At 37.4% G+C, this 26,961-nt stretch overlaps 1 protein-coding gene across 6 annotated transcripts in view; it reads left to right on the top strand.

Moving 5' to 3' along the window:
- The first annotated feature begins 13,710 nt into the window (after positions 1–13,710).
- Positions 13,711–26,961, top strand: part of ZNF385B (zinc finger protein 385B) — a 317,869-nt gene continuing 304,618 nt past the window's right edge. For 2 of the 6 annotated variants that reach the window (XR_014265142.1, XM_082466731.1), the window contains exons 1-2: positions 13,717–13,808; positions 14,510–14,827. Coding sequence is in view for 5 of the 6 variants with exons in the window: in XM_082466731.1 (XP_082322857.1) it covers positions 14,512–14,827 (316 nt within the window). In the remaining variant the exon portion in view is untranslated. Of the gene's footprint in view, positions 13,809–14,509; positions 14,828–26,961 lie in introns of those variants that run through there. The other 4 variants (XM_082466743.1, XM_082466742.1, XM_082466741.1 and 1 more) reach the window with 4 other exon arrangements.

The raw sequence follows: 26,961 nt of genomic DNA, 5'->3' as shown, positions 1-26,961 counted from the left end.
ATATTTTGGATATTAGCATGTCATCAGATAAATGATTTGCGAATATTTTCTCCCATTCAGTCAGTTGCCTTTTCATTTTGTTCATGGTTTCTTTTACTGTGCAGAAGCTTTTTAGTTTGATGTAGTCCCACTTGTTTATTTTTGCTATTGTTGCCTTTGCTTTTGGTGTCAAACTTAAAAGATTATCACTAAGATTTATGTCAAGGAGCTTACTGACTATTTTTTCTTCCAGGAGTTTTATGGTTTCAGATGTTACATTCAAGTCTTTATTTCATTTTGAGTTAATTTTTGTGCATGATGTAAGATAGTGGTCCAAGTTCATTCTTTTGCATGTGGCCGCCCAGTCCTCCCAGCACCATTTATTGAAGAGACTGTGTTTTCTCAATTGTATATTCTTGCTTCCTTTGTCATAAATTAATTGACTATATATGCATGGGTTAATTTCTGGGCTGTCTATTCTATTCCATTGACCTATGTGTATGTCTTTATGACAGTATAATTCTCTTTTGACTACTATAGCTTTGTAGTATAATTTGAAATCAGGCAGTGTGATGCTCCAGCTATATTCTTCTTTCTCAAGATTGCTTTGGCTCTTTGGGATCTTTTGTGGTTCCATACAAATTGTAGAATGGTTTGTTCTATTTCTGTGAAAAATATCATTGGCATTTTGATAGGGATTTCATTGAATCTATAGATTGCTTTGGGTAGTATGGACAATTTTAACAATATTAATTCTTTTAATCCATGAGCATGGAATATCTTTCCAATTATGTGTGTCTTCACTATATTGATGAAATTTCTTCATCAATGTCATACAGTTTTCAGAAGACAGGTCTTTCACCTTTTTGGTTAAATTTATTCTTAGGTATTTTATTCCTTTTGATGCAATTGTAAATGAGATTGTTTTCTTAATTTCTTTCTGATAGTTTGCTACTAGTGTAGAGAAATGCACAGATTTCTGCATGTTGATTTTGTATCCTGCAACTTTACTGAATTTATTTATTCTAACAATTTTTTTAGATTCTTGAGGATTTCCTATGTATAGTATCATGTCATCTGCAAATAGATGGTTTTACTTTTTTGTTTCCAATTTGGACCCCTTTTTTATCTTTTTCTTACCTAATTGCTCTGGCTAGCACTTCCAATACTGTGTTGACTAAAAGTGGTGAAAGTGGGCATGTTTGTTTTGTTCCTGATCTTAGAGGAAAAGCTTTCAGCTTTTCACCATTGAATATGATGTTAGCTGTGAACTTGTCATATATGGCCTTTATTATGTTTTTGTATGTTCCCTCTAAGCCTACTTTGTTGAGAGTTTTTATCATAAATGTATGTTCAGTTTTGTCAAATGCTTTTCCTGTGTCTACTGAGATAATTATTCAATATATTATTTTTATCATCCTTCATTTTGTTAATATGGTGTATCATATTGATTTATTTGAAGATGTGGAACCATACTTACATCTCTGGAATAAATCCCACTTTTATCATGGTGTACGATCCTTTGACTGTATTGTTGAATTCGGTTTTGCTATTATTTTGTTGAGGATTTCTGCATCAATCTTAATCAGGGATATTGGCCTATAATTTTCCTTTTTTGTAGTGTCTTTGTCTGGTTTTGGTGTCAGGGTAATGCTGGCCTCATAAGATGAGTTTGGAAGTATTCCCTTCTCTTTTGTTTTCTAGAAGAGTTTGAGAAGGATTGATTTTAATTCTTCTTTGAATGAGTGAATTCATTAGTTGAAGCCATATGGCCCTGGACTTTTGTTTGTAGAGAATTTTAAAATTACTGATTTAATCTTTTTAAGAGTAATCAGTCTGTTCAGATTTTCTATTTCTTCATGATTCAGTCTTGAAAGATTGTATGTTTCTGGGAATTTATCCATTTATTCTAGGTTGTCCAGTTTCTTGGCATATAATTGTTTATAGTAGTCTCTTATGATCCTTTGTATTTCTGTGGTATCGGTTGTAACATCTCCTCTTCCTTTTCTGATTTTGTCTTTGTTCCCTCTCTTTTTTTTCTTGGTGAGTATAGTTAAAGGTTTGTCAATTTTATTTAGCTTTTCAAACAACCAGCTCTGGTTTCATTGATCTTTTCTATTGTCTTCTTAGTCTCTTATATTTATTTCTGCTCTTTCCCTGTAGTATTTTTGGGCTTCATTTGTTCTTCTTTTTCTGGTTCCTTGAGGCATGGAGTTAGGTTGTTTATTTAAGATTTTTTCTTGTTTCTTGAGGTAGGCATTTATCACTATGAACGTCCTTCTTAGAACTACTTTTGCTGCATCCCATTAATTTTGGTCTGTTGTATTTCCATTTTTGTTTATCTCATGGTATTTTTTAAATTTCGCTTTTGATTTCTTCGTTATCCTATTGGTTGTTCAGTAGCATGTTGTTTAATCTCCACATGTTTGTGAATTTTCCACTTATCTTCATGTAATTTATTTCTAGTTTTACAATATTTTGGTTGGAAAAGATGCTTGATACAATTTCAGTCTTCTCAAATTTGTTAAGTCTTGTTTTGTGGCCTAACTTATCTATCCTGGTGATTCATGTGCACTTGAGAAGAATGTGTATTCTTTTGCTTTTGGATGGAATTTTCTGTATATATCTGTTAAATCTATCTCATCTACCATGTCATTTAAAGCTTATGTTTTCTTACTGATTTTCTGTCTGGATGATATATCCATTGATGTAAGTGGGGTATTAAAGTCCCTTACTATTATTGTATTGCTGTCTATTTCTTTCTTTTGGTCTGTTAATATTTGCTTTATATATTTAGGTGCTCCTATCCTGGTGCATAAATATTTACAAATGTTATATCTTCTTGTTGGATTGACCCTTTTATCAGTATGAATGGCTTTCTTTGTCTCTTATTACAGTCTTTGTCTTAAAGTTTATTTTGTCTGATATAGGTATAGCTACCCCAGATTTCTTGATTTCTATTTGCATGGAATATCTTTTCTTCCATCCCTGCACTTTCAATCTGTGTATATCCTTACATCTGAAGTGAGTCTCTTGTAGGCAGCAGGTAGATGGGTCTTTTTTTTTTTTTTAAATCCACTTAGCCACTCTGTCTCTTTGGGTTGGAGAATTTAGTCCACTTACCTTTAAAGTAACTATTGATAGGTATGCACTTACTGCCATTTTGTTAATTGTTTTCTGGCTGTTTTTTAGTCCTCTGTTCCATTTTTCTTCTCTTGCTCTCTCCTTTGAGGTTTGGTGACTTTCTTTCTTGGTATGCTAAGATTCCTTTCTCATTATCTTTTGTGTATCTACTGTAGGTTTTTGCTTGGTGGTTACCATGAGGCTTTCATATAACAACTTCTATTTTTAGCAGTCTATTTTAACTTATTAACAAGTTAAGTTTGAATGCATTCTAAAGTGCTACAGTTTTACTCTCCCCACCACATTTTATGTTTTTGTTTTATATTTTACATCTTTTTATCTTGTGTATCCCTTAACTAATTATTGTAGTTATAATTTTTTTTTACTACTTTTGTCTTTTAACCTTCATACTAGCTTTGTAAGTGATTAATTCACTACTTTCACTATATATTAACCATTACCAGTGAGATTTATACTTTCATATGTTTTCTTGTTACTAATTAGCACCCTTTTTTTTTTTCAGCTTAAAGAAGTCTTTTTGACATTTCTTGTAAGGCCGGTTTGGTGGTGATGAACTCCTTTTAGCTTTTGCTTGTCTGGAAAATTCTTTATCTCTCCTTTAATTCTGAATGATAACTTTGCCAGGTAGAATACTCTTGGTTGGAAATTTTTTTCTTTTGACACTTTGAATATAACATGCCACTCCCCTCTGGCCTGTAAGTTTCTGCTGAAAAATCTGCTGGTAATCTTACGGGGGTTCTCTTGTATGTAACAAGTTGTTTTTCTCTTGCTGCTTTTAAGAATCTCTCCTTGTCTTTAACTTTTGACATTTTAATTATAATGTATCTTGGTGTATGTTTCTTTGGCTTCATCTTATTTGGAATCTTTGGGCTTCCTGGATCTGAATGTCTGTTTCTTCCTCCAGGTAGGGAAGTTTTCAGCCATTATTTCTTCAAATAAGTTTTCTGCCCCTTTCTCTCTCACTAGCCCACTTGATGTTGTCCCATAAGTCCCTTAAGCTGTTTTAACTTTTTTCATTCTCTTTTTGCTGCTCTAATTGGGTGAGTCCCTCTGCCCTGTCTTCGAGTTCTCTGATCTTTTCTTCTGCTTTATCTGGTCTGCTGTTGAGCCCCTCTAGTGTGTTTTTCAGTTTAGTTATTGTATTCTTTAGTTCTGTGACTTCCGTTTGGAACTCCCTTATATTTTCTATCTCTTTGTTGAAGTTCTCAATGTGTTCATTCAGTGAGCCTTTTTATGATCATTACTTTGAATTCTTTTTTTTTTAACATCTTTATTATTGCAAGTATAATTGCTTTACAATGGTGTTAGTTTCCGCTTTATAACAAAGTGAATCTGCAATACATATACATATATCCCCATATCTCCTCCTTCTTGCATCTCCCTCCCACCCTCCCTATCCCACCCCTCTAGGTGGTCACAAAGCACTGAGCTGATCTCCCTGTGCTATGTGGCTTCTTCCCACTAGCTATCTATTTTACATTTGGTAGTGTATAAGCTGGGACGAAGTGAGAGAGTGGCTTATATACTTTGAATTCTTGATCAGAAAAATTACTTATCTCTCTTTCATTAGGTTTTTTTTTTTTTCCTGAGGTTTATCTTGTTCTTTCTTTGGAACATATTCCTCTGTTTCTTTATTTTACTTGACTGTCTGTGTTGGTTTCTATGCATTGGATGAAACAGCCACTTCTCTCAATTTTAAAGGGTTGAATTTTCTTGTTCAACCATGTCCTAGGTATTTGTTGTCTCTCAAACTTTTGTGATTATCCAAGTGGCCTATTTTATTTTTAATTGCTCCTAGTAGTTGAGGATGTGCTAAGACCAGTCAGGGTCCCAAAGGGGAGGATCTCAGTCAGCACCTTGATTCAGACTGATTGGAAGTCAGACCCTCAGGCAACAGGCATACCTCATTTTATTGCACTTTGCTTTATTGTGTCTCATAGATACTGAGTTTTATACAAGTTGAAGGTTTGTGGCAACCCTGCATCAAGCAAGTCTATTGGCACCATTTTTCCAACAGCATTTGCTCATTTTGTGTCTTTGTTTCACATTTTGGTAGTTCTCATAGTATTTCAAACTTTTTCATTAGTATTATATTTATGGTGATCTGTGATCAGTGATATTTGATGTTACTATTGTAATATTCGCTTTATTATGGTGGTCTGGAATCAAACCTGCAATATCTCCAAGGTATGCCTGTATATACAGTCCTGTGGTACCACAAGTGTAAGCCCTGATGACCCCAGAGCCAGGTGATGTGGAAGTGTCCTCTGGGCAGCAGTTGCAAAAATCAGGTCTCCAGATGAGTGTATAAGCTCCTTTCTGTGAGATACTGGTGAACTGTAGCAAGCCAGAGGGAGTGCACAAAGATGGTGTCTCCTGGCCTACATTCCCTGAGACCACCTCTGTAGCCTCTAGATGTGTGCCAAACCTGATGCCTGTCTCTAAGACTGAAGTTCCAGGACTAGCAGGTAGGCCTCTTTTATAGAAAGGCTAGTCATGTGTTTCAGTCTGTTGTCAGTTTGGTGCCCCAGAAGTGGTAGCCTGCCAAGAACTACCAATAGTCTCTCCAATTGTTATAGTCCAGTGCGACCCAGGGGCACAAGCTTCCCTGAGCACCAGAATCAGGTGATCAAGGGATATCCCTTGAGTGGCATTTGTATAAGCCAGGGCACCAGATGTAAAAACTGGGGTACCAGATGCATATAAGAGCTCCCTTGAGAGATGCTGGTGCTCTGGAGCATGGTAGATGGAGAGTGCAAAGTTAGTCCCTGCCCTCCAAGGTCTCAGGAAGGGTTTACTTATAGTCAGCCCTTAGATGTATGTTTAATTAGAAGACTACCCCTCAGGATGCAGCTATGATGATAAGCTAATAGGCTTCTTTTCAGAGAGTATGAGCTCCTGGATCTGTTGCCTCTTGCTGTGTCCTGGGGGTGGTAGCTATTTAAGAACTCTTTCTCCATTCATTACAGTCCTGGGGGACCCGCACGTATAAACCCTGCTGGCCATCAGGGCCAGGCAATGTAAACGAGATCCCTGACAGTAGCCACAATAATCAGGGCACCAGAGAAGGGTACAAACTCCTTTCTGTACAGTACCAGTGAGCTGGGGCGAGGCTGAGGGAGATTGCGTGCACCAGCCTCTGTTCTCTGAGAGCCCCTTCTTAGGCTTCTATCAGTGTGCCAAACCAGAAGCCTGCCCCTCAGGCCAAAGCTCCTGCAAGCAAATAGGCCTCTTTCTCAGAAAGACTGGGGAGTGTGTTTCTGTCTGCCTTTTTTGCAGTACCCTGGAAATGGTTGTCTGCCAAGAACTGTCTCTCTGATTGCTACAGACCCATAGGACCCAGGAACGCAAGCCCTCCCTTGGCCACCAGAGCCAGGAGATCAAGGGGAGGCCCTTGGATGGCAGCTGCAAAACTAGGTCACCAGACATAAAAACTTGGTCACCAGATGTGTGTAGAAGCTCTCCCCTGGGAGATACTGGTGCTTAGGAGGGAGAGCTCAAAGATGGTACCCACTGGCTGGAACAAGGCCGAGGGGGAATGTGAAGATGGCACTGACTGAAAAAAGGGAAAAAAGAAGGACAAGAAAAAGAAAAGAGAAAAAGGAAAAGAGAAAAGGGAAATAAAAAGAAAAAAAAAAAAAACGATGGCATTTGCTGGCTTTAGCAAGGCAGAGGAAGCAGGAACATGGTGACCATCAGCCTCCATCCCCAGGGAATATCCCAGCAAGCCCATTTAATCCATTACCAAGTCCTGTTTTTTTTTTTTTTTTTTTTGTCAAGGTTTTTGAATCTATCCACTTTTTCCCTCTGGGGTCATCATCACCATCTGGGCCCATCAACTGTTTTCTCTTGCTTGGGTAACTATAATATTTTCTGAATTTGCCCATATTCATGTGGCCACCTCCCTACTCTGCACCACATCTTTCATCTACTCTGAAGGCCAAGTAATCTTTTCACAAGTCAAATCTGTTTGTACCAGTGTTCTAGTTTAAAATACTTCTGCACCTTCCCTAGACCAACACCTCAGCTTGGTGTGCAAGGACCTTCGTTACCTGGCCCCAGCTTAGCTCTCCAGCCTTATTTTACGTTTCGTTCCACCTTGCTCTTTCTGCTCTAGATGTACTGGGCTGCTTTCAGTTTGTTCTACCTGCCATCTTTCCTCCTTCTGGACCTTGGCACATGCAATCTCCTTTATCTGGAATGTTCTTCCATTTACTCCTACTCATCCTTTAGTTCTTAGTTCAAACATCACCTCCTCTCAGACTGCATGGACCAGGGCAGCCCCCTATTAATGATGTTCATAGCACTGTTTCTCTTCTTTAGAACACTTGCTACAGTTACACTTGATCCATACCAGAGGTGGAAAAATTGACTTCTTATTAATCAATTTGTAGGTAAATATAATCAGTCTAAGAGCTCAGCTTCTAATATACTTATACATTTGAACTCTTAGCAAATGTCTGTTGTCTAACCAAAGTTCTTTGAAAACAGTATGTGCATTTAAAAAGGCTAGAAATAAACAACAAAACATGGTTACCTTTGAATGATAGGAACATGGAGGACTTTCCCCCACCTTTTTCTGCTCCTTGTATTTTCCAAAATTTCTAGAATGATATAAGTTACTTTTACATGAATGAAAAATGCAATAAATGTAAAACTGTCCAGATGGTATACAGAGAGATTATGACTAGAAATAAAACTACAGTGTGTAACGTGGTCTCTTTAGTTTTACCCTATATTTTCTCACGTGGCAAAAGCCAGAAAATACCATTCGTGTTTGTAAGCTTTTTAAGATGACCTGAGAGTTCAATGAATTGAGGCTGTTACTTCCTTGATCGACAGATCTGACTCGTGTGGAGCCGTCTCTTGAATTGCTTGTGTTCCCTTCCACGCCTGGAAGGTGCGTTGGCAGTAATCTCAAGGAGCCAGGACAGCTCCTTCCAGCTTCACACACAGATTCAGCTGTTGAGCTTCTGGAGGGGCTCCAGGACCTGCTCAGGAATGTGTTCAAGCTTGCACCCCTACCCTGGCAATGCCGTGGGAGGAATGGGACTGCAACATCTGCCTTTGCCCAAGTCTTCATGATTTGAAGTTCCCTCTCCTGTGTTCTGCTGCTGTCTCAGGCCAGGTAGAGGGCGAATGGAATCTAGGCTTCCTTATTATAAAGACTGTATAGCCAAGTCAGTAAGCATTTTGCTCTCTAGGGCTCGAGGTGTACCATATATACCTTTTGGTGCATCACCAAAAACCAAGTGTTAAAATCAGTATTTGCCTTAGGCTAAGGCCCGATACCATCATTCAGAATGACTTTTGAGATATGGAAACAGAAAATTATATCATATTATGAGTTTAGGTATTATTTAATTATTATCTCCCTGAGGTAGTAATTTTTTTATTTTTTATTTTTATTTTTTGCTTTTCTGTTCACTTCTTTTTTTTAAAATCTATTTATTTATTAATATTTTATTTTTGGCTGTGTTGGGTCTTCGTTGCTTTGCATAGGCTTTCTCTAGTTGTGGCGAGCGGGGGCTGTTCTTCGTCGTGGTGCACAGGCTTCTCATTTCAGTGGCTTCTCTTGTTGCAGAGCACAGGCTCTAGGCACGCAGGCTCAGTAGTTGTGGCATGCGGGTTCAGTAGTTGTGGCACGCAGGCTCAGTAGTTCTGGTGCACGGTCTTAATTGCTCCACAGCATGTGGGATCTTCTCCGACCAGGGCTCGAACCCGTGTCTCCTGCATTGGCAGGTGGATTCTTAACCACTGTGCCACCAGGGAAGTCCAAGGTAGTAATTTTAAGGTAACAAAGCTGGCCTTTTGCTTTTGCTTCATCCTCAGAAGATGAGAAAAATTCCCAAGTAGAATTTTTCCCAAAATGGTTCATGCCTTAATGGAATTAAACAAATAAAAACTAAATATAGTGCTTAAAGGTTAATTAGTTTAATATCATGAAAGCAACTACACCACATAATTCTACAAAGATTAGAATTATGATATAATCTAATTTCTATCATTATTTGACTTATTATTTATCTGAGTATAAACATTTGTACCTCAAAATAAGTATATATTCTCTCTATAGTTACAGAGCTAGTGCTTGATTTAGTTGTCAATCAATTTCTTTATTTAAGTGACTGAAAAAAATTTTAGTAATTGTTCTTTATAAAAAATTAGCAGTTTCATAATTAACATTAATTATTGCAACATTTTATTCTTGCAATAAGAAACCTACATTTTTACTTCTGCTGATAGAATCTCAGTGTACTAGGCATATAAGGATATTTTCAATTCTGGTTTCATCTGAAATGCGAATATGTGTATTTGGAATTGATATTCTGACACTAAGAATAAAATACATTCCTTGTTCTCATTATTGACATTGTCCTACTATTTGTATATAATGCTAACTTGGACCACTCAGAAGATCAAGGGTGCCAGAAAAGACATTGATCTACATAGACACACAATTATTGGGTCTTCTGAAGGCCAAGACCAATTTAACTAGCAGTTTTTGGCTGCAGCTGTACTTCAGTTGAATTAATTATAGCAACTGTTTCATTTTACCAAAGGTTTATGGAGCATCTTCTAAGTGCTAGGCGTCTAGTTGGCTTAGGATCTACGATAATGAATGAGAATAAAATAACCTTGTTTTATTTACCTTTAGGTAGCTCAAATGCCCCAGCCTATTTACCCTTTACATTAGCTAATTCAAAATAGTTCAAATCTCTACTTGATGTAAGAATTCCATTATTTTACCAGCTTGCCTTTCTTGTATGCTGTTTTGAATCCCTGAGCTATCCCAAGCCAGTTGTTAGTTAACATCTTAACCAGCTGCCTGGTTCTAGACCACTGCATCATTCTTTTGCCAGTCACTGACTTCCTTAAGTCCCTTGCTGCTGCTCTCCCATGGATGGCTTTAACCCCAGGTGCCATTCCAGACTCTCACACAATTCCTCCCAATAGGAAGATCAACTGTGGTGTTTGCATGATTTCACTGATGGCTTCAGGATTTTAAAAAAAAAGAAAAAAAAGGAAAAGGAAATACAGATAGAGAACTTCACAGTTGTTCCTGGATATAGAGGTTCTCTGAGGTCACAGGCCAAAGTCCTCCATAGGCATTCTCTATTGTTCAGCCTTCTTTGCCCAGACTCAGGCCTGTCTCTGTTCCAGGGATCAGTTTACCTCCCCATGAAGGGAATGCCTGGAACAAGTCTCTCATACCTGCATACAGATCCCCTGTCCCCCAGGCCCAGAGGCAGTCACAGGTTCATGCCTCGTTGTCTACTTCCTGCCCCCATCAATCTTGTGGTAAGACTCACAGCGGAACGATATTTTCCTTTTGTGGTAATCCTACAGCCATCCACAGAGGTGTGGTCTTTCCCTAAAATAATTCATAACAAGAGCAGTACTTTTCCCAAAGATGAGTTTATTAAAGTGAAATGACCCCAAGTATGGGGCTGAAACAGTATAGTGCAGTTTGAGCTTCAGGGATCCCAGACTGTTCTTCTTTCTAAAGTAAGATGTGCTCACATTCTTCCTGTGGCTTCCAGTCTTTACCTCTGAATCAGCTGCCTTTTATTTAAATTATTACAAAAGACAATTGGATAACTGTGCAGTCAGGGCCAGTTTTAGAGAAAGTTGTTAAGTATAAAATTTCCTGACGTGTTGCATCCTGGTCATTTAAAAATCACTCCTTTAGGGACTTCCCTGGTGGTCCAGTGGGTACGGCTCTGCGCTCCCAATGCAGGGGGCCTGGGTCCGATCTCTGGACAGGGAACTAGATCCCACATGCATGCTGCAAGCAGGAGTTCGCATGCCGCAACTAAAAGTCTGCATGCTACACCTAAGGAGTCCGCACGCTGCAACTAATAAGTCTGCATGCTGCAACTAAAAGATCCCACATGCCACAACTAAAGATCCTGCATGCCACAACGAGGATCCCGCATGCCGCAACTAAGACCTGGTGCAGCCAAAATAAATAAATAAATAAATATTTTTTAAGAAAATCACTCCTTTAGATAGTCACTGACTATCCTATCATGTCTTTTCCCCCAAAGCAGCAACTCAAGGAACAACTTTCTTATTCCTTGACCTGTACCAAAATATCTTATTTTCTCATGGATGTTAAATGTGTGGCCATCTAACCTGATAAAATAATATTAAAAAAACATAGGATACTTGGTCTGGTTGTCTGGACTTCTCTTACCTTCAGATAAGCCTGAATGGCTATCATGGCAGAGCGCTGCCCACTGCTCTGTTTAAAATTGGATACCTCTGAAGGTCCTTCTGCCCTATGCAAGTGAAGCATGTAATTTAAGATAGTCTGATAAAAACACTTTAAAATAGAAAGTGAGATTTTTCTCTTCTTCCACTTAAACTCACTGTTACCTTCCCCTTAGCCAGAAAATTGACATTATAAATGTTATCATCACCACGCATATTATTAGCCTAGAAATGATATCATCTGAGGTCAAAATTGGATGTTGAGACTCTGATATCTTGCTTCTCTACCACCTCCAGGTCCTTTTCCCAAGACCTCTGGAACTAAATATATTCTGGTTGCAAGTGGCTGCTAACAGGAGCTGAACTTATTTTTCTCCTAAGAGGGAGGTAGTGTGGTGAAACCTGCCCTAGGACTAATAAATTGGGACTTGATGGATGGAATGCACGCCCCACTCCCAGGCATTACATTCTCCCTAGAGTGGCCCATGAGCATGGTGTTGGAGGTTTGGGGGATCATCTGTGAGAATAACTCTGGGAGAAAGTAAAATAGGGATAAAAGTTATGAAGGGTGCTGGTACTCTGCAGAGGTTACAGGAGAATTCTAGAATAGCCATTCATTTCATTTTAAAGGTTTCTTTCTTACTACTAAAAATATATATATATATATTTAAATAAACCTAAAGCACAATTTATTTCTGGGACAAATGGCAATCAGAAAAGCACAGATAAGCTGGCTTTATCTTTTATAAGATAATACAAAGAAGTCATTTTTTAGATTTCAAATTTAAAAGGAAGCATTATGATGTATGTCCTGTTTCTGTGAAATACCATGTGTTAATTAGCAACATGGGCAAGTCCACCTACCTCCAAAGAAGCTAAATTTTCAGATGGAAGTGTCATCATTACTCAGTTGAGTCAAGGATTTTGGTTGCTTGAGTTGAAATATAACACTTAGATTTCAATGATTCAGTGAGATGATGCAAGGTTAAAAATTAGTTACTGGTTTTCCTTATGTTTTTACAATGGATTAGTTTTATAAACAAGGCTAAAATATTAATGACGAGTTTATTTTCAGAATTCTTTATCTGTTTTTTATTATTTAGTTCAGTAATTCTTATGATAAGTTTTAATATTTTAAGAGAAGACACAAAGTAATATGTTTGAACATAACTTTTATATGACACTGATATTTTCTAAAGTTTTATGAGAAAAATGGCTTTGTGACACTGTAGTATTTTGGATTTAGGAACTACAGCAAAAATATTGATATACGTGCAGTTCAAATCACATTTCAATTATAACAGAATTATTTTCTGCAACTCAGCTATAGGAATTGCTTAAACCTGATTTATATGTAGTCTGAAGAGATTTTAATGAAGAAAATGGCCTTTGTGGAGAGGTGAAAGGAATAAATTCATTTGGAAAATTTTGTGGAATTGAGTTCTTTAAATTGGTGGCATCAGGGTAAAGTATTTATGGAACAAATAGGTTTAACGTATCAAAATTAGTACTATTTTAACAATTCTCTGAAGGTTATTATTTAGCCTATGGTATAGTGCATAATGGCACTTTGCAATAGGGTGTGTGGGTGTAAATGAGTTCTTGGCATACCATATACATAGAATCAATATCTTTATGATTATACTCTGTACTATAATTTATTTTCTGAATTTTAAACATTCAACTGGTGAACCCTCCAAATACGGATTAGTCTTTAGTTTCTCCTTCTCTTCCATAGAGCTCCAAGCCAACTTGCATCAACAGAACTGCTCAAAGCCAGTATCTTTGAGTTTTTTCCCCAGGCAGAATCCATCACAAGCAACGATCCTTTCTTTATCTGAACTCTTCATCCCTCATAGCACAGTACTGTCCACCTCAGCCAAATCTTTTTCATGCATACCCCTTTTCCCTTAGCTTTTGCCCAATTATTCTCTGAATATTGTTCTCCTTTTTCTTCTGTGAGAGTATCTTTTTCTTTATTCGAGTTGAGAACTGAAAACATTGTAATAATCACACTGATAAGTATAAAAATGCTGGTAACATTGGTATTAACTAAAATGAAAAATTTATATATGTTAAAGTGGAACTGAGCAAAATAAAAAGCCAAGGCCATCTTCATTACCCAGGATTCTTCAGGTACTGTAAAGGCTCCTTTAAAATCTTTACTTAGGTTATAACTTATCACTATACCCTTATCTAACTAAGTGAAAATCAGCACTTAAAAGTAAACAAAATTTTATCTTAGTCTGTTTTACTCTTTTTCTATTTCAATTACTAGATTACCATCTATTGTGTTTCTGTTATTTTGTGTTTCAGATGTTCTGCATTTCAACCTCATCAGAGATTAAATTGATGTTTATGGGCTAATCTGGACAGCTAAAAACAGTTTGTTTCACTACATCTGTAAGACAATATGTTCAAATTCCCACTGGCTGACTTATAAAGAGGCTTTTGGAATACAACCCAATGTAAGTTGCAGACATAATGTGTTTTTGTCTTTGTTATTCACCTCCTCCCCAAGTTAGGGCATGTATCTGTTGGCAGGTGTGCAGATGTGTGTGTATTATGTATACCTTGGTGTCTACACATACCCTTTTTCATAGTATGGATTCGTAACATCCTTTATTCCTTCCTTCAATAGATATTTGAATGCCTATTATGTAAAATTTGCAGTTCTAGGCTCAAAGGTTATCCAGAAATGAGGTTACTGCCCCCACAGAGCTCACACTCTATTGGGGAAACAGATATAAATCAAATAATTGTACAAATACATATGACGTGCACATGGTGAGAGGTGTTCTGAAGAGAGGTCACATAGCACGATGTGAGCATGTAACCAGGGATCTGCCTTATCTCCAGGGTCAGACAGGTTTCCAGGAGAGGGTAATGCTCCAGCTCAGATCTCAGGGGTGAGCAGGAGTTAAAAGGGCAAAAGAATTGAGAGGTGATGGGAGGAGGGGCAAGGGTAGAGTGGAAAATGCTCCAGACAGAGGAAACACATGTTCAAAGATCATATTTGCTCAGTTAAGTGCTTTTGATAATTTTTTTCCAAGCGTGATCACTGAGTAGCTGGGAGATTTTAGCTTAAACCATACCATGAAATTAATCATAATCATACTAGAAAATAAGAAGGCATATATTTCACAAGCATTTGTACTTTTTTTTTTAGGTATGAAGTATTCCTTAAGCCCTGACAACTACCCTGAAGATGGAATTATGAATATGGCAACTTTTTTACGGGGCTTTGAAGATAAGGGAATAAAGAACGACAGACCTGAGGACCAGCTGAGTAAAGAGAAAAAGAAAATTCTGTTCTCCTTCTGTGAGGTGTGCAACATCCAGCTAAACTCTGCAGCCCAGGCCCAAGTCCATTACAACGGCAAATCTCACCGCAAACGAGTCAAGCAGCTGAGTGATGGACAGCCTCTGCCCCCAGCCCAGGGCTCCGGACCACCGCTGGCCAGCCCCAGCACTTTCACCAGCACAGGTAGGTGGGAGGGCCTGGGGGCCCATTTCCTGCTGGGAGACGTGCTTCTGTTCTAGAAAATGAAAGATTTAGAGCAAGGCTTATCTTTCCCCTTAAAACTACCACCACAATGTATATTCTTTTCCCAACAGGTAAAATCCAAGAGCTGTCTGTTACTTCTTAGGATACATTTTTTATTGTTATTAATATATATTATACTAGACACAAATATATATAAACACAAAATTTGTCTATCAGCCCATTGACATAGTTCTGTATCTCCGTAGTTTGTGAACAGTCCTTAATATATTTTGAAATGTGTTTAAAATGGATCAGTGATATCAATTTTTTTCTCCTCTCTGCAGAATTAGACTTTCTTTGGCTTTCTTGCTCTGCTTTCCGTTGAGTAGCGTACTATTAGGTGGTATATAAAAAGCTCCAGCTTTATTTATAACATCCATGATGCAGGAAAGGAGCATTAATCTTGTGCGCTAGACGTGTTATATTCTTTTAGGGAGTTGGCAGCAGTGTGTCGGTGGTGTTCTAACAATAGGAACAGCCATTGCCAAAACCAACAAGGCTTACCTCTGAGCTCCAGCACCACCGCAAGCACTTTCCCTGACTCTTGCCTCTCACCCTTTCCTGTGGGCTGGATAGAGGCAGAAGCTTGGAGATTCTCTCATTCTTGCATCTGCCCTGAATTCTAAACAGTTTTGCAAACCCTGTATCTTATCCTTGGGCAATGCTGCCTCCTTCATATTGCTGGCCTTTGGTCTGTTAGTTGTGACACAACTAAAGAAAAATGTGAAATGTACTGTTTTCCATGGTGAAGGTTTCTACAAAAAGTAGGCCTCCTCCACAGGTTTACTTGGGAGGCCAAGATAAGCCTCCTCCTAAATGTGAGGAAAAGCTCCAAATTCCTCTCTAGCAAGTGTGTGCTTTGGTAATGAACCTTCAACTTGAAGTGAGATGACGCGGTGCAGCCCTTTGTTGGAATTTCACTTGGTGCTGTTGCATAGTTTTTGATTTCGTTAAGTTATACCATGATCCATATTAAGCTCCGGTAAAGATGGCTTGTATGTGTTTGCTGTAAATTAATAATTTTTCTATTTCAAGCTAAACCTAATTACTTTTTACCTAGTATATGATTTAATTTTATTAAATTATTTTCCTCAGTCAGTACTTACCATGCTGTGAAAGAACTTAAAGGAACTTATACGATATAAGATACACAATTATTACAATAGTGAAAGATAACTTTTCTGTTTTGTATTTACTTATTATGATGATAATTGTTACCATCATATATTCATTTGTTATTCACAAATGCATTAATGTATGTGTATTTACATATTAAAAATATAGTTGGTGTTAGAGTAAAAACTGATGACTGTCTTATATCTAAATCAGAGAGCAAATAGCCCTGAGTAAAGGTTTGAATTACATTTGTTAGAATCCAAATATCTATGTTTAAATTGAGGTTAACCTGTGGTTTCTAAAAGAGGTAATGTTAGTAGCTAACATTAACTGAACATTTTCTATGGGACATATTTTGGTCCTAAGAGCTTTATAGGAATTTTCTCGTTTAATCTTCTCATGAACCCTGAGGTAGGTACTAAGATTATTCCTAATTTACAGAATAGGAACAAAGGCACAGAGATAAAATTTGTCCAGGTTCATACAACGTGGAAATGGCAGATCAGAGTTCCAACCATATTTAATTAATAGTGAAGCCATAATTCTTCGTCACTACTTTGCTGCTGTTTTCTACCATGCAATAAACTCAGGTTAAATTCAAACCAATATGCTGTAATATATTTGTGGTCACAAATGGTTTTTATCATGGAAAACTACCTTTCTCTGATGGGTTTTGAAAACAGACATGTAAAGCTCCAATTCATGAATTTCTCCATTTTTCTCCCATACTAATGAAATTAGCTAGCTGATATAAAATACATTTAGCTAAGACATACACAGAATATTATGGATATATTTTATAAATAAAACATAGCTCATCAACTAGTATAACACAGTATATTAATATATAGGAAAATGGGTAAGAAAATGAGACAGCTTTTCAAGTTTTATATTAGGCACAAAGGACAGTTTTCATATGCTGATAATATAGTCAGTGATTCATTCTCAGAAGATCTGGGTTTAACATATGATGAAGGCAAGTCACTTAACCTCTGAAACTGGTTAGCATAATCCTCCCATCTGAAAAAAAAAGTAGGTATAATAATGTTCCCTCTTTGAAATAGAAATCGGACATAGATGTATGTACAAAGATGATTATGACATGATTTATAATTCCAAAATAGTAGCTGTATCCTGAATGTCCAAAAGGAGAAAAGTTAAATACGTTATAGTACATTTATAAGATGAATGATAGAAACCATAGTCATTTAAAAATTGTATTTCTGAAGAATACCTAATGAAAGGTGAAACTGCCTGTGGGATCATGCTAAACAAAACAGCAGGAACTAGAGTGGAATATACCTTAGTCCTGTTATGTGTGCATGTGCACATTATCTACTGTTTAGAGTCTCAACTCGATGAGGAGTCAGCCTGACATGGTTTTATTTGTTTCCAGTCACTTTCCTCAGTTTTGATCAATCAAATATCTATTTCCTACTGGGTAACAACTCCCTTAAACATCTTCTCAGACCATAACTTTTCACATTTGTATATTCAGAGGGACTCTTTGATTTAGAAGACAGTTCTGCTTATAAAAACATCCATTTCATAGCCAAATTAAGATTTGGCTAGATGGACTCACATTTAGAGTGGAAGGTGGGGCACAGTCGGCTCTCCCGTCACCCCTCCCTCCGCCTGCCCTTCTGCTCAGGTGGCGGGAAACCATGGAGGGATGGAGGGGTGGAGGTGTCCTTACCTGACAGCCTTGACAAAGTTGTAATGCTGTTCTTGGTAGGTAATTACTATTCTGGTTGTCTCTGTGGGTCACAGATGCTCTTAACAGACCTTATGGATGAAGAGCTCCCCTCAAATGGTCCCTTAGACATTGGGAGTCCCTGAGATTTAGCTGCATCTTCCTCTTCTCTCATCTGTGTACCAACTCTTGGGGCTTGAGATCATGTGCAGAATCCATCTGACAACTAACATTCCTCTTGAAAACCTAGAGCTGCTGGGGCCCAGGCAGGTAGAGGTGCAGTAGGTGGAGGTAGGGGGCTTCTCTCCACATTTCTCTTGCCTGCTCAGGTAGCACAGAGGAGGCTGGCAAGTCCACTGACAAAGCAGGTACTTAATCAGGGAACAAAATGCCTATCTCCCTTTTTTGCCCATCACTTGGCTTTAGGGACTTATCCCCCCTCCCCCAAAAAAAGATATATTAGAGTCTTAATCCCCAGTACTTCAGAATGTGACCTTATTTGGAGATAGAGTCTTACAGAGGAAATTAAATTAAAATGAGGCCATTAGGGTTGACTCTAATCCAATATGACTGGTGTCCTTATAAAAAGGGGGAATCTAGACATAGAGACAGATGCACACATAGGGAAGATGGTGTGAAAACACAGGGAGAAGATAATTGTCTTCAAGCTTAGAAGAGAGCCCTGGAACTGATCCTTCCCTTAGAACCCTCAGAAAGAACCCACCGTACAGTACCTTGATTTTGGACTTCTAGCCTCCAGAACTGTGAGATGATAAATTTGTATTGTTAAGCCACCCAGTTTGTGGTACTTTGTTACAATAGCCCTAGCAGATTAATACAGGGAGAAAAATAGTAGCACATCTCCTCCCCAAAGGAGAAAAGATGTGGTAGTAGACATAACCTTCCAAGAACTTCATTTCAGAGGGAACTTCCCCTCCTCTCTGTCAGTCTTATTATGGTTTTGGGGTTGGCAGGGTAGGAGTGGGGTCCACAGGGTGGTGGTTGGGACTTGAGCCATTTTTCTGAATAAGAGGTGATTGACCCCCGAACATTGATAGTTCTTTCACTAAATTTAGAATTTAGTGTGTTCCTTCTGGAAGAACAGGAAGATTCTTACAGTTTACCTAAAACTATTTTAGAACACTCTGGGCTACAGGAGGAAGAATCAGAGGGGAAGCAAAGAGAGCTTAAATAGCTTAAATAGGGATCCTTCACACGCAGATGAAGTTTTGTGAGATACAAAGGAATTTATCATTAGCAGTTTACTTTTAAAGATTGGCTAAAGGAAGCTTTTCAAATAGAGAGGAAATGATAAAAGAATGAATCATAGAACAAACTGTATCAGTAAGGGTTCTCCAGAGAAACAGAATCAATAGGATATATATATAGAGATAGATAGATAGATAGATACACACACACATACATACATATATATGTGTGTGTGTGGTGTATATATACATATATAATAAGAATATTTATTAAAGGAATTGGTTCATATGATCATGGAGACTGACAAGTCCCAAGATCTGCAGTCAGAAAGCTAGAGACCCAGGGGAGCTGACGGTGTAGTTTCAGTCCAAAGACTGGCAGGCTTGAGACCCAGGAAAAGCTGATGTTTCAGTTTAAGTTGGAAGGCAGGAAAAAATTGATAGCCCATGTCGAAGGCAGTTAGGCAGGAGGAATTCCCTCTTATTCAGGGGAGGGCCAGTCTTTTGTCCTATTCAGGCCTGCAACTGACTGGATGAGGCCGATCCATATTAGAGAGAGGAATTTGTTTTACTGAATTTATAGATTCAAATGTGAAATTCAACATAAATCGCAACAATATCATTTTGGATCCGTCTCCTAGAGTAATGGAAATAAAAATAAACAAATGGGACCTAATTAAACTTAAATGCTTTTGCACAGCAAAGGAAACAGTAAACAAAATGAAGACACAACCTACAGAATGGGTTGCAAACAATGGGCTTAATTTCCAAAATATATAAACAGCTCATACAGCTCAATATCAAAAAAACAAACAACCCAATCAAAAAATGGGCAGAAGACCTAAATAGACATTTCTCCAAAGAAGACATACAGACGGCCAACAGACACATGAAAAGATGCTTAACATCTCTAATTATTAGAGAAATGCAAATCAAAACTACAATGAAGGTATCACCTCACACCGGTCAGAATGGCCATCATCAAAAAGTCTATAAATAATAAATGCTAGAGAAGGTGTGGAGAAAAAGGAACCCTCCTACACTGTTGGTGGGGATGTAAATTAGTGCAGCCACTATGGAAAACAGTATGGAGGTTCCTTAAAAAAACTAAAAATAGGGCTACCATATGATCCTGCAATCCTCCTCATGTGCATATATCTGGAGAAAACCATAATTTGAAAAGATAAATGCACCCCAGTGTTCATTGCAGCATTGTTTACAATAGCCAAGGCATGGAAGCAACCTAAAAGTTTTAGGTATACAGCACAGCAATATATATATATATATATATATATATATATATATTCAGTTATATACATAACTGAATCGCCATGCTGTATACCTGACACTTACATGATACTGTAAATCAACTATACTTCAATAAAAAATTTTTAAAAATTGTGTTCAGTACAGCCTTAATTTGAACGTAATTGATTCTTTAAAAAAATTATGTAGCCCCAATTTTCTTGTGCTTAAGTTCTCCAACATTTTGAAATACCTTTTCCTTTATTTTTTAGACAAAACAAAGTTTGGAGAACCACTTCCACATTTATTCTAGGTCTTTCTGTAAGTTCCCAAAGAGAATCCATTGGACAAATCTTACTTTAATTCTGTGTTCTTTTTGAATTTGGGGAATTTTTTTTTTCTCAACTGCTCCCTATGTTCTCTTTTCTCTGCCTAATATTAATGCAAATGTGGGCTTCTTTAATGACCCCCCAAAAGCTTATCAACTCAGTAGATTTGTGGGTAGTGTATTTTACTGAAGGTTTGAAATCGTGATGGAATTGTGTAGATATAGCATTAAAAATCATTTTCATAAGAGTATGTAACAGATCAATAAGAATTTATATAGTTACATATGCATACATATATGTGTGTGTATGTTCATCCTAAAGACACTCCTGTAATGAAAATTTCTCATTTGTTAACTTTTCCCAGCACATTTCCTAGGCCCTCCTTATTACCATGACTGTGATTTTCCTGTCATCCTGGTAAACACTGACTGTGCAGTGCTGCAAGGAAGTACATTCTGTCATGCAAGATTGTTCATATAATTCTTGTTTAAAATGTTTCAGTGTTCCTCATTGCTTTCAGAATAAAATCTACACACACACAAATGTGAAATTTATCCAAAAACAAACTCAGAGAAACACCCAGAATAGTGTTTGACCAAATATCTGGGCATCCTGTGGGCCAGTCAAGTTGACACGTAAAATTAATCCCCACACAATCCTTTTCCTCATAAGTTTTATAAAACATATTTGATGATTGAAATGAAATTAACCATAAGATACTCAAGATAATAATAATTAAAAGTGGAAGTTAAAGGGACCTAAATGGAAGTAAGGTTTCTGTACTTCATTTGAAGTAGCTAAATGATGATACCAGTAGATTGCCATAAATATGTATATTGTAATACCCATATCAACCACTCTGAAAACTATAGAAAGCAATACAATCAAAGAGAATATAAATAAATCAAGATGGAGTCCTAAAAAATGTTCAAGTAACCCATATGATGACAAGAAAAGAGAAACAGAGAAATGGGAACCAGAGGAAACAAATAGAAAATTGGCTCTTTGAAAAAGATTAATGAAATTTACAAGCCTCTAGTAAGACTGACAAAGATGAAAAAGAAAGAAGACACAGATGGAATAGATGATATTACTACAGAATTTGCAGCAATTAAAAATATAATAAGCAAATACTATAAAAAACTTATGTTCAGAAATTTGATAACTTAGAAAAATGAACCAGTTCTTCAGAAACCATAAACTACCAGATGCAACCAAGGTAAAACAATCTATAATGATCATATAAGTTGAATTCATAATTACAAAGCACCCCAAAAGAAATTTCTAGATCTACATGGTTTTACTGGAAAACTGTACCAAGCATTTAAGGAATACCAATTTTACACAATTTCTTTCAGAAAATAGAAGAGGAGGAAACACTTCCCAATTTATTTTATGAGGTCAGTGTTACCCTGATACCAAAAGCAGACAAATAAAAAATAAAAAAAAGAAAACTACAGACTAATATCTCTCATGAACTTAGACTGAAAAAGTCTCAACAAAATATCAACAAACTGAATCCACCAATGTATAAAAATAATTATACACCATGATCAAGTGGGATTTATTCCAGATTTGCAAGACTGGTTCAACATTTGAAAACCAATAAATATAAAATACCATATCAACAGCTAAAGAAGAAAATCATATGATCATATCAATTGTTGCCATAAAAGCATTTGAGAAAACCCAATACTCATTTTTGATAAAAACTCTCTGCAAGTTAGAAATAAAGGGGAATTGCCTCAATTTAATAAAGAACATCTACAAAAAAGTCTGTAGCTAACATAATTTTTAATGGTGAAAGACTGCTTTTCCCTGAGATCAAGAGCAAGGTAAGGTTGTCCACTCTCACCTCTCTTATTCGACATAGTGCTGGAAATTGTAGGCACCATAATAAGGCAAGAATAAATAAGTAAAAAGCATACAGATGGTAAAGGAAAAAATAACATTTTCTTTCTTTGCAGATGACATGATGGTCCATATATAAATTCCAAAGAATCTATGAAAGTTTACAGGATAGAGAACTCACAAAAACCAGTTGCATATCTTTATATATCACTAAAAATGAACATATGGAAACTTAAACTTAAAAGCACAATATCATTTATAATCACCCCTCAAAAATGAAATACTTAGATACATACTGTGAAAAACATGTACAGAATCTGTATGCTGAAAATCACAAAATGTTAAGAAAAGAAATCAAAGAAGATATAAATGAATAGAGAGATATACCATATTCATGAATTGGAAAACTCAACATAGTTAAAATGTCAGTTCTCCCTAAATTGATCTATAGGTTTCATGCGATTCCTTCAAAACCCTAGCAAGATTTATTGTATACATAGACAAGCTTAATCTAAAATTATATAGAAAAACACAGGCCCTACAGCTAAAACAATCTTGACAAAGAAGAAATAAAGTAGGAAAAATCTCTACCCAATATCAAGGCTTACTATATAGCTGAAGTAATCAAAGCTGTTGGGTTTTGGTTTTTGTTTGTTTTTTTGTAGCGGTATAGACACATAGATCAATGGAAAAAACTATAGAATCCAGAACTGTAGATCCACACAAATATGCTCAATTGACTCTTGACAATTCAAAATCAATTCAGTGGAAGAAAAATAGTCTTTTCAACAAATGGTGCTGGAGCAATTGCACATCTATAAACAAAACAAAAGCAAAAATAAAAACAACCCTCCCCCCCAAAAAAAAACTTTGACCTAAATTTTACACCATATACAAAAATTAACCAAAATGGATCATGTATTTAAATGTAAAACATAAAAATATAAAACTTTTAGAGAAAAAATGGAAGAAAATCTCTGGGACCTAGGGCTAGGCAAAGAGTTCTGACTTGACGCCAAAAGCATGATCCATAAAAGGAAAACTGATAAATGAGACTTCATTCAAAATTAAGAACTTTTGCTTTGTAAAATACCATGGGAAAAGAATGAAAATATAAGCTACAGATGGTAGAAAATATTTGCAAACCACATATCAAAGGATCTAGAGTACATAAAGAACTATCAAAACTCAACAGTAAAAAAAAAAACCAAAACAAAATCAAACAATCCAATCAGAAAGTGGGCAAAAGATAGGAAGAAAAATTTCACTGAAGAGGATGTACAGATGAGAAGTTAGTGCATGAAAATATGTTCAGCATCATTAGTCATCAGGGAAATGCAAAATAAAACCACAATGAGGTTTTACAATATACCTGTCAGAATGGCTAAAAGAAGAAATAGTGACAACACTAAACGTGACAAGGTTGAAGAGTAAATGTATCACTTGTACATTGCTAATGGAAATGTAAAATGGTACAGCCCCTTCTAGAAAACAGTTTAGAGGTTTCTTATAAGACGAAATATGAAATCACCATTCGACCCAGCAATTGTACTCTTGGGAATGTATTCCAGAGAAATGAAAATATACGTTCTCACAAAAGCCTGTATATGAATTTCATAGCAGCATTATTTGTAATACCCAAAAACTATGAACAACTCTATATTAGTTTTCTGAGGCTGCTATAACAAATTAACACAAACTTGGCAGCCTAAAACAATAGAAATTCATCCTCTTTAAGTTCTGGGGTCTATAAGTCTGAAATTTGCAGGGCCGTACTCCCTCCGTGGACAATACATAGGGAGAATCCATTTCTTGTCTCTTTCATCTTCTGCTGGCTGCCCGCGCAGCCCTGGGCTGGTGGCTGCATCAGTTCAATCTCTGCCTCTGTCTTCACATCACTTTCTCTTCTGTGTGTCTGTGTCTTCTTTTCTGTCTGTTTCAAACTTCCCTCTGCTTTTCTCTTATAAGGAAACTTGCAGTTGGATTTAGGGACCCCTGGATAATGCAAGATTATCTCTTTATCTCAAAATTCTTAACTCAATCACATTTGTAAAGATCCTTTTTCCAAATAAGGTAACATTCAAAGGTTCCAGGATTTGACCTGCATATTTTTGGAGGGTGAATTGTTAACATGTGGTACATCCATACCATGGAATAGTACTCCATAATAAAAAGGAATGAACTATTGATACTCGCAACAACTTGGTTGAATCTCTATGGAATTATGCTAAGCGAAAAAAATCAATCCCACAAAGTTACATACTGAGTTGATTTTTACAACATTTTTGAAATGACAAAATTTTAGAAATGGAGGACAGATTAGTGGTTCCTGGGAGGTTAAGGCTGGGGGCAGGTGTCAGGAGGGAAGTGGGTGTGATTATAAAAGGTCAACATGAGGGATCCTGTGGTGGTGGATTCACGACCCACACAGGTGACAAACACACACATACACACGCACATATACACATGAATACAAGTAAAACTGGGGAAATCTGCATAGGATTGGTAGATTGTATCCATGTCAACATCCTGGTTGTGATACCATCCTATAATTTTACAAAATGTTACCATCAGTGGAAGATGGACAAAGTGTTCAATGGAACTCCCTGTATTATTTTATACAACTGCATGTGAATCTCTAATTATCTCAATAAAAATTTCAGTTAAAAATTCATAATAAAGGTACCACCTAAAACACCTGTATTCTAGTAGCATTATCAGATATGATAATGAACACAAATTTGGGGGTTTTGCTTTTTAAAAATTATCAAGTGTCTACAGAGATTAATAAAACACAATCTCTTTTAAGTGTCGAGAGAGGACAGATATATAAATAAATGAATGGCAATGTGATATGCTAAGAACAATGATGATCTACATATAAAGTAAATGTGGCACAGAGAAAGGGATGGTCAACTTTATGAAGATCAGAGAAGGCTTCCTAGAGGAGGTGATATTTGCAGTGAATTTTAAAAAATGAGTTTCAAGTTACTCAAGGAAAAACAACATTCCAGGCAGAGGGGACAGCAATGTAAATGCATGTTGGGATAAACTATAAATAGTTTATTCTTATTGGAATGAGTATGAGTGGGGGCAAAGGAGGAACATTTGGCAAAGTATAAAGAAAGGAGCTGGAAGAGGGAGAAGAGTCGTCCTTGTCCCATGGGATCAGAGGCATAGGAAAAACACAGCTGCTCAAACACACATGTAGAAAAAAATCAGCGACAGCTGTAATTCAGAGCTCTCCTGAGTTCTTTTTATAGCCCACTCTGGTTTTCGTCAACCAGAAGCCTCCCCAACAAGTCCAGACATCCTAGCTTAGGTATTATTTCCCCAGGATACCTCCCAATTGCACAGAGATTACTTTCCATAACCCACACACAGCTTCCCGATTCCAGACAAAATGGACCACATTTGTTTTCTCTCTAGAGTGGCTAGTGACCCTCATCCTGCCGTCTGCTGTCAAAGCCTGAGACCTATTCTTTATCCTGAGTGCCCATCGCTATAATATTTCTCCACCATCCCTATTCCAATCACCATTCTCATTCTCTGAGATGGATCTGAACTTAAGAAATTTAGAGAAATTGGATGCATTAATGACTGATAATTTAACCCAGTAGTTCTCAAAATTTAGCATGCATCAGAATCACCTGGAGGGTGTGTTAAAATGCAAAGTGCTGGGCTTCATTTTCATAGTTTCTGATTCAGTAGGCCGGGGGGTGAAGCCTGAGAACTTGCATTTCTAACAAGTTCCCAGATGATGTGGAAACTCCTGGTCCAAAAATCACACTTTGACAACACTAACCCAACGGAGGAGGATTTACACCCAGAAAAGGAGCTTCTTTCTTTCTTTATTTTAGCATCAAGGGTTTTTTTTTTTAATTAATTAATTTTATTTATTTATTTTTGGCTGCATTGGGTCTTCGTTGCTGTGCGTGGGCTTTCTCTGGTTGCAGCGAGCGGGGGCTACTCTTAGTTGCGGTGCGCGGGCTTCTCATTGCAGTGACTTTTCTTGTTGCGGAGCACGGGCTCTAGACGCGTGGGCTTCAGTAGTTGCAGCACACAGGCTCAGTAGTTGTGGCTCCCGGGCTCTAGAGCGCAGGCTCAGCAGTTGTGGCACACGGGCTTAGTTGCTCCGCGGCATGTGGGATCTTCCCGGACCAGGGCTTGAACCCCTGTCCCCTGCATTGGCAGGTGGATTCTTAACCACTGTGCCACCAGGGAAGTCCCAGGAGCTTCTTACTTTAAATAAATTTGTAATTGGGAAATGGTCAGGGAGGGGCAAGGTGACCTCATGTTCCTTGTCTTCCTCTGGGGCATCCACTGACTCATGGAAAAAGAGAGGTGATGTCATGGAAATAGAATGATATAGCCACCCAGCCCCATCAACCAATCCCCACCCCTCCCTGAGAGCTTTCTAAGCAACTCTGCACCTCCTACAGTATCATAAAAACAGTGAAGGTAGACTGAAAGGCTGTGGCTACGTGAGTGAATGTGGCCTTACCTTGTGCCAGGTATGGTGCTGTGGAGGTTATCTCATTTGAAGCCTCTCAACAGATTTGCGAGGAAGGTATTGTTATTACAACAGACAATGTGAATGAGCAATAAAGGGGTTAGGTAGTAGCCGAAAGA

This window comes from Balaenoptera physalus (genome assembly GCF_965194825.1).
Source record: "Balaenoptera physalus genome assembly, chromosome: 6".
NCBI classification, from domain to species: Eukaryota; Metazoa; Chordata; class Mammalia; order Artiodactyla; family Balaenopteridae; genus Balaenoptera; species Balaenoptera physalus.
The sequence above is the reverse complement of the archived record's forward strand: the minus strand, read 5'-3'. Positions and strand labels throughout refer to the sequence as shown.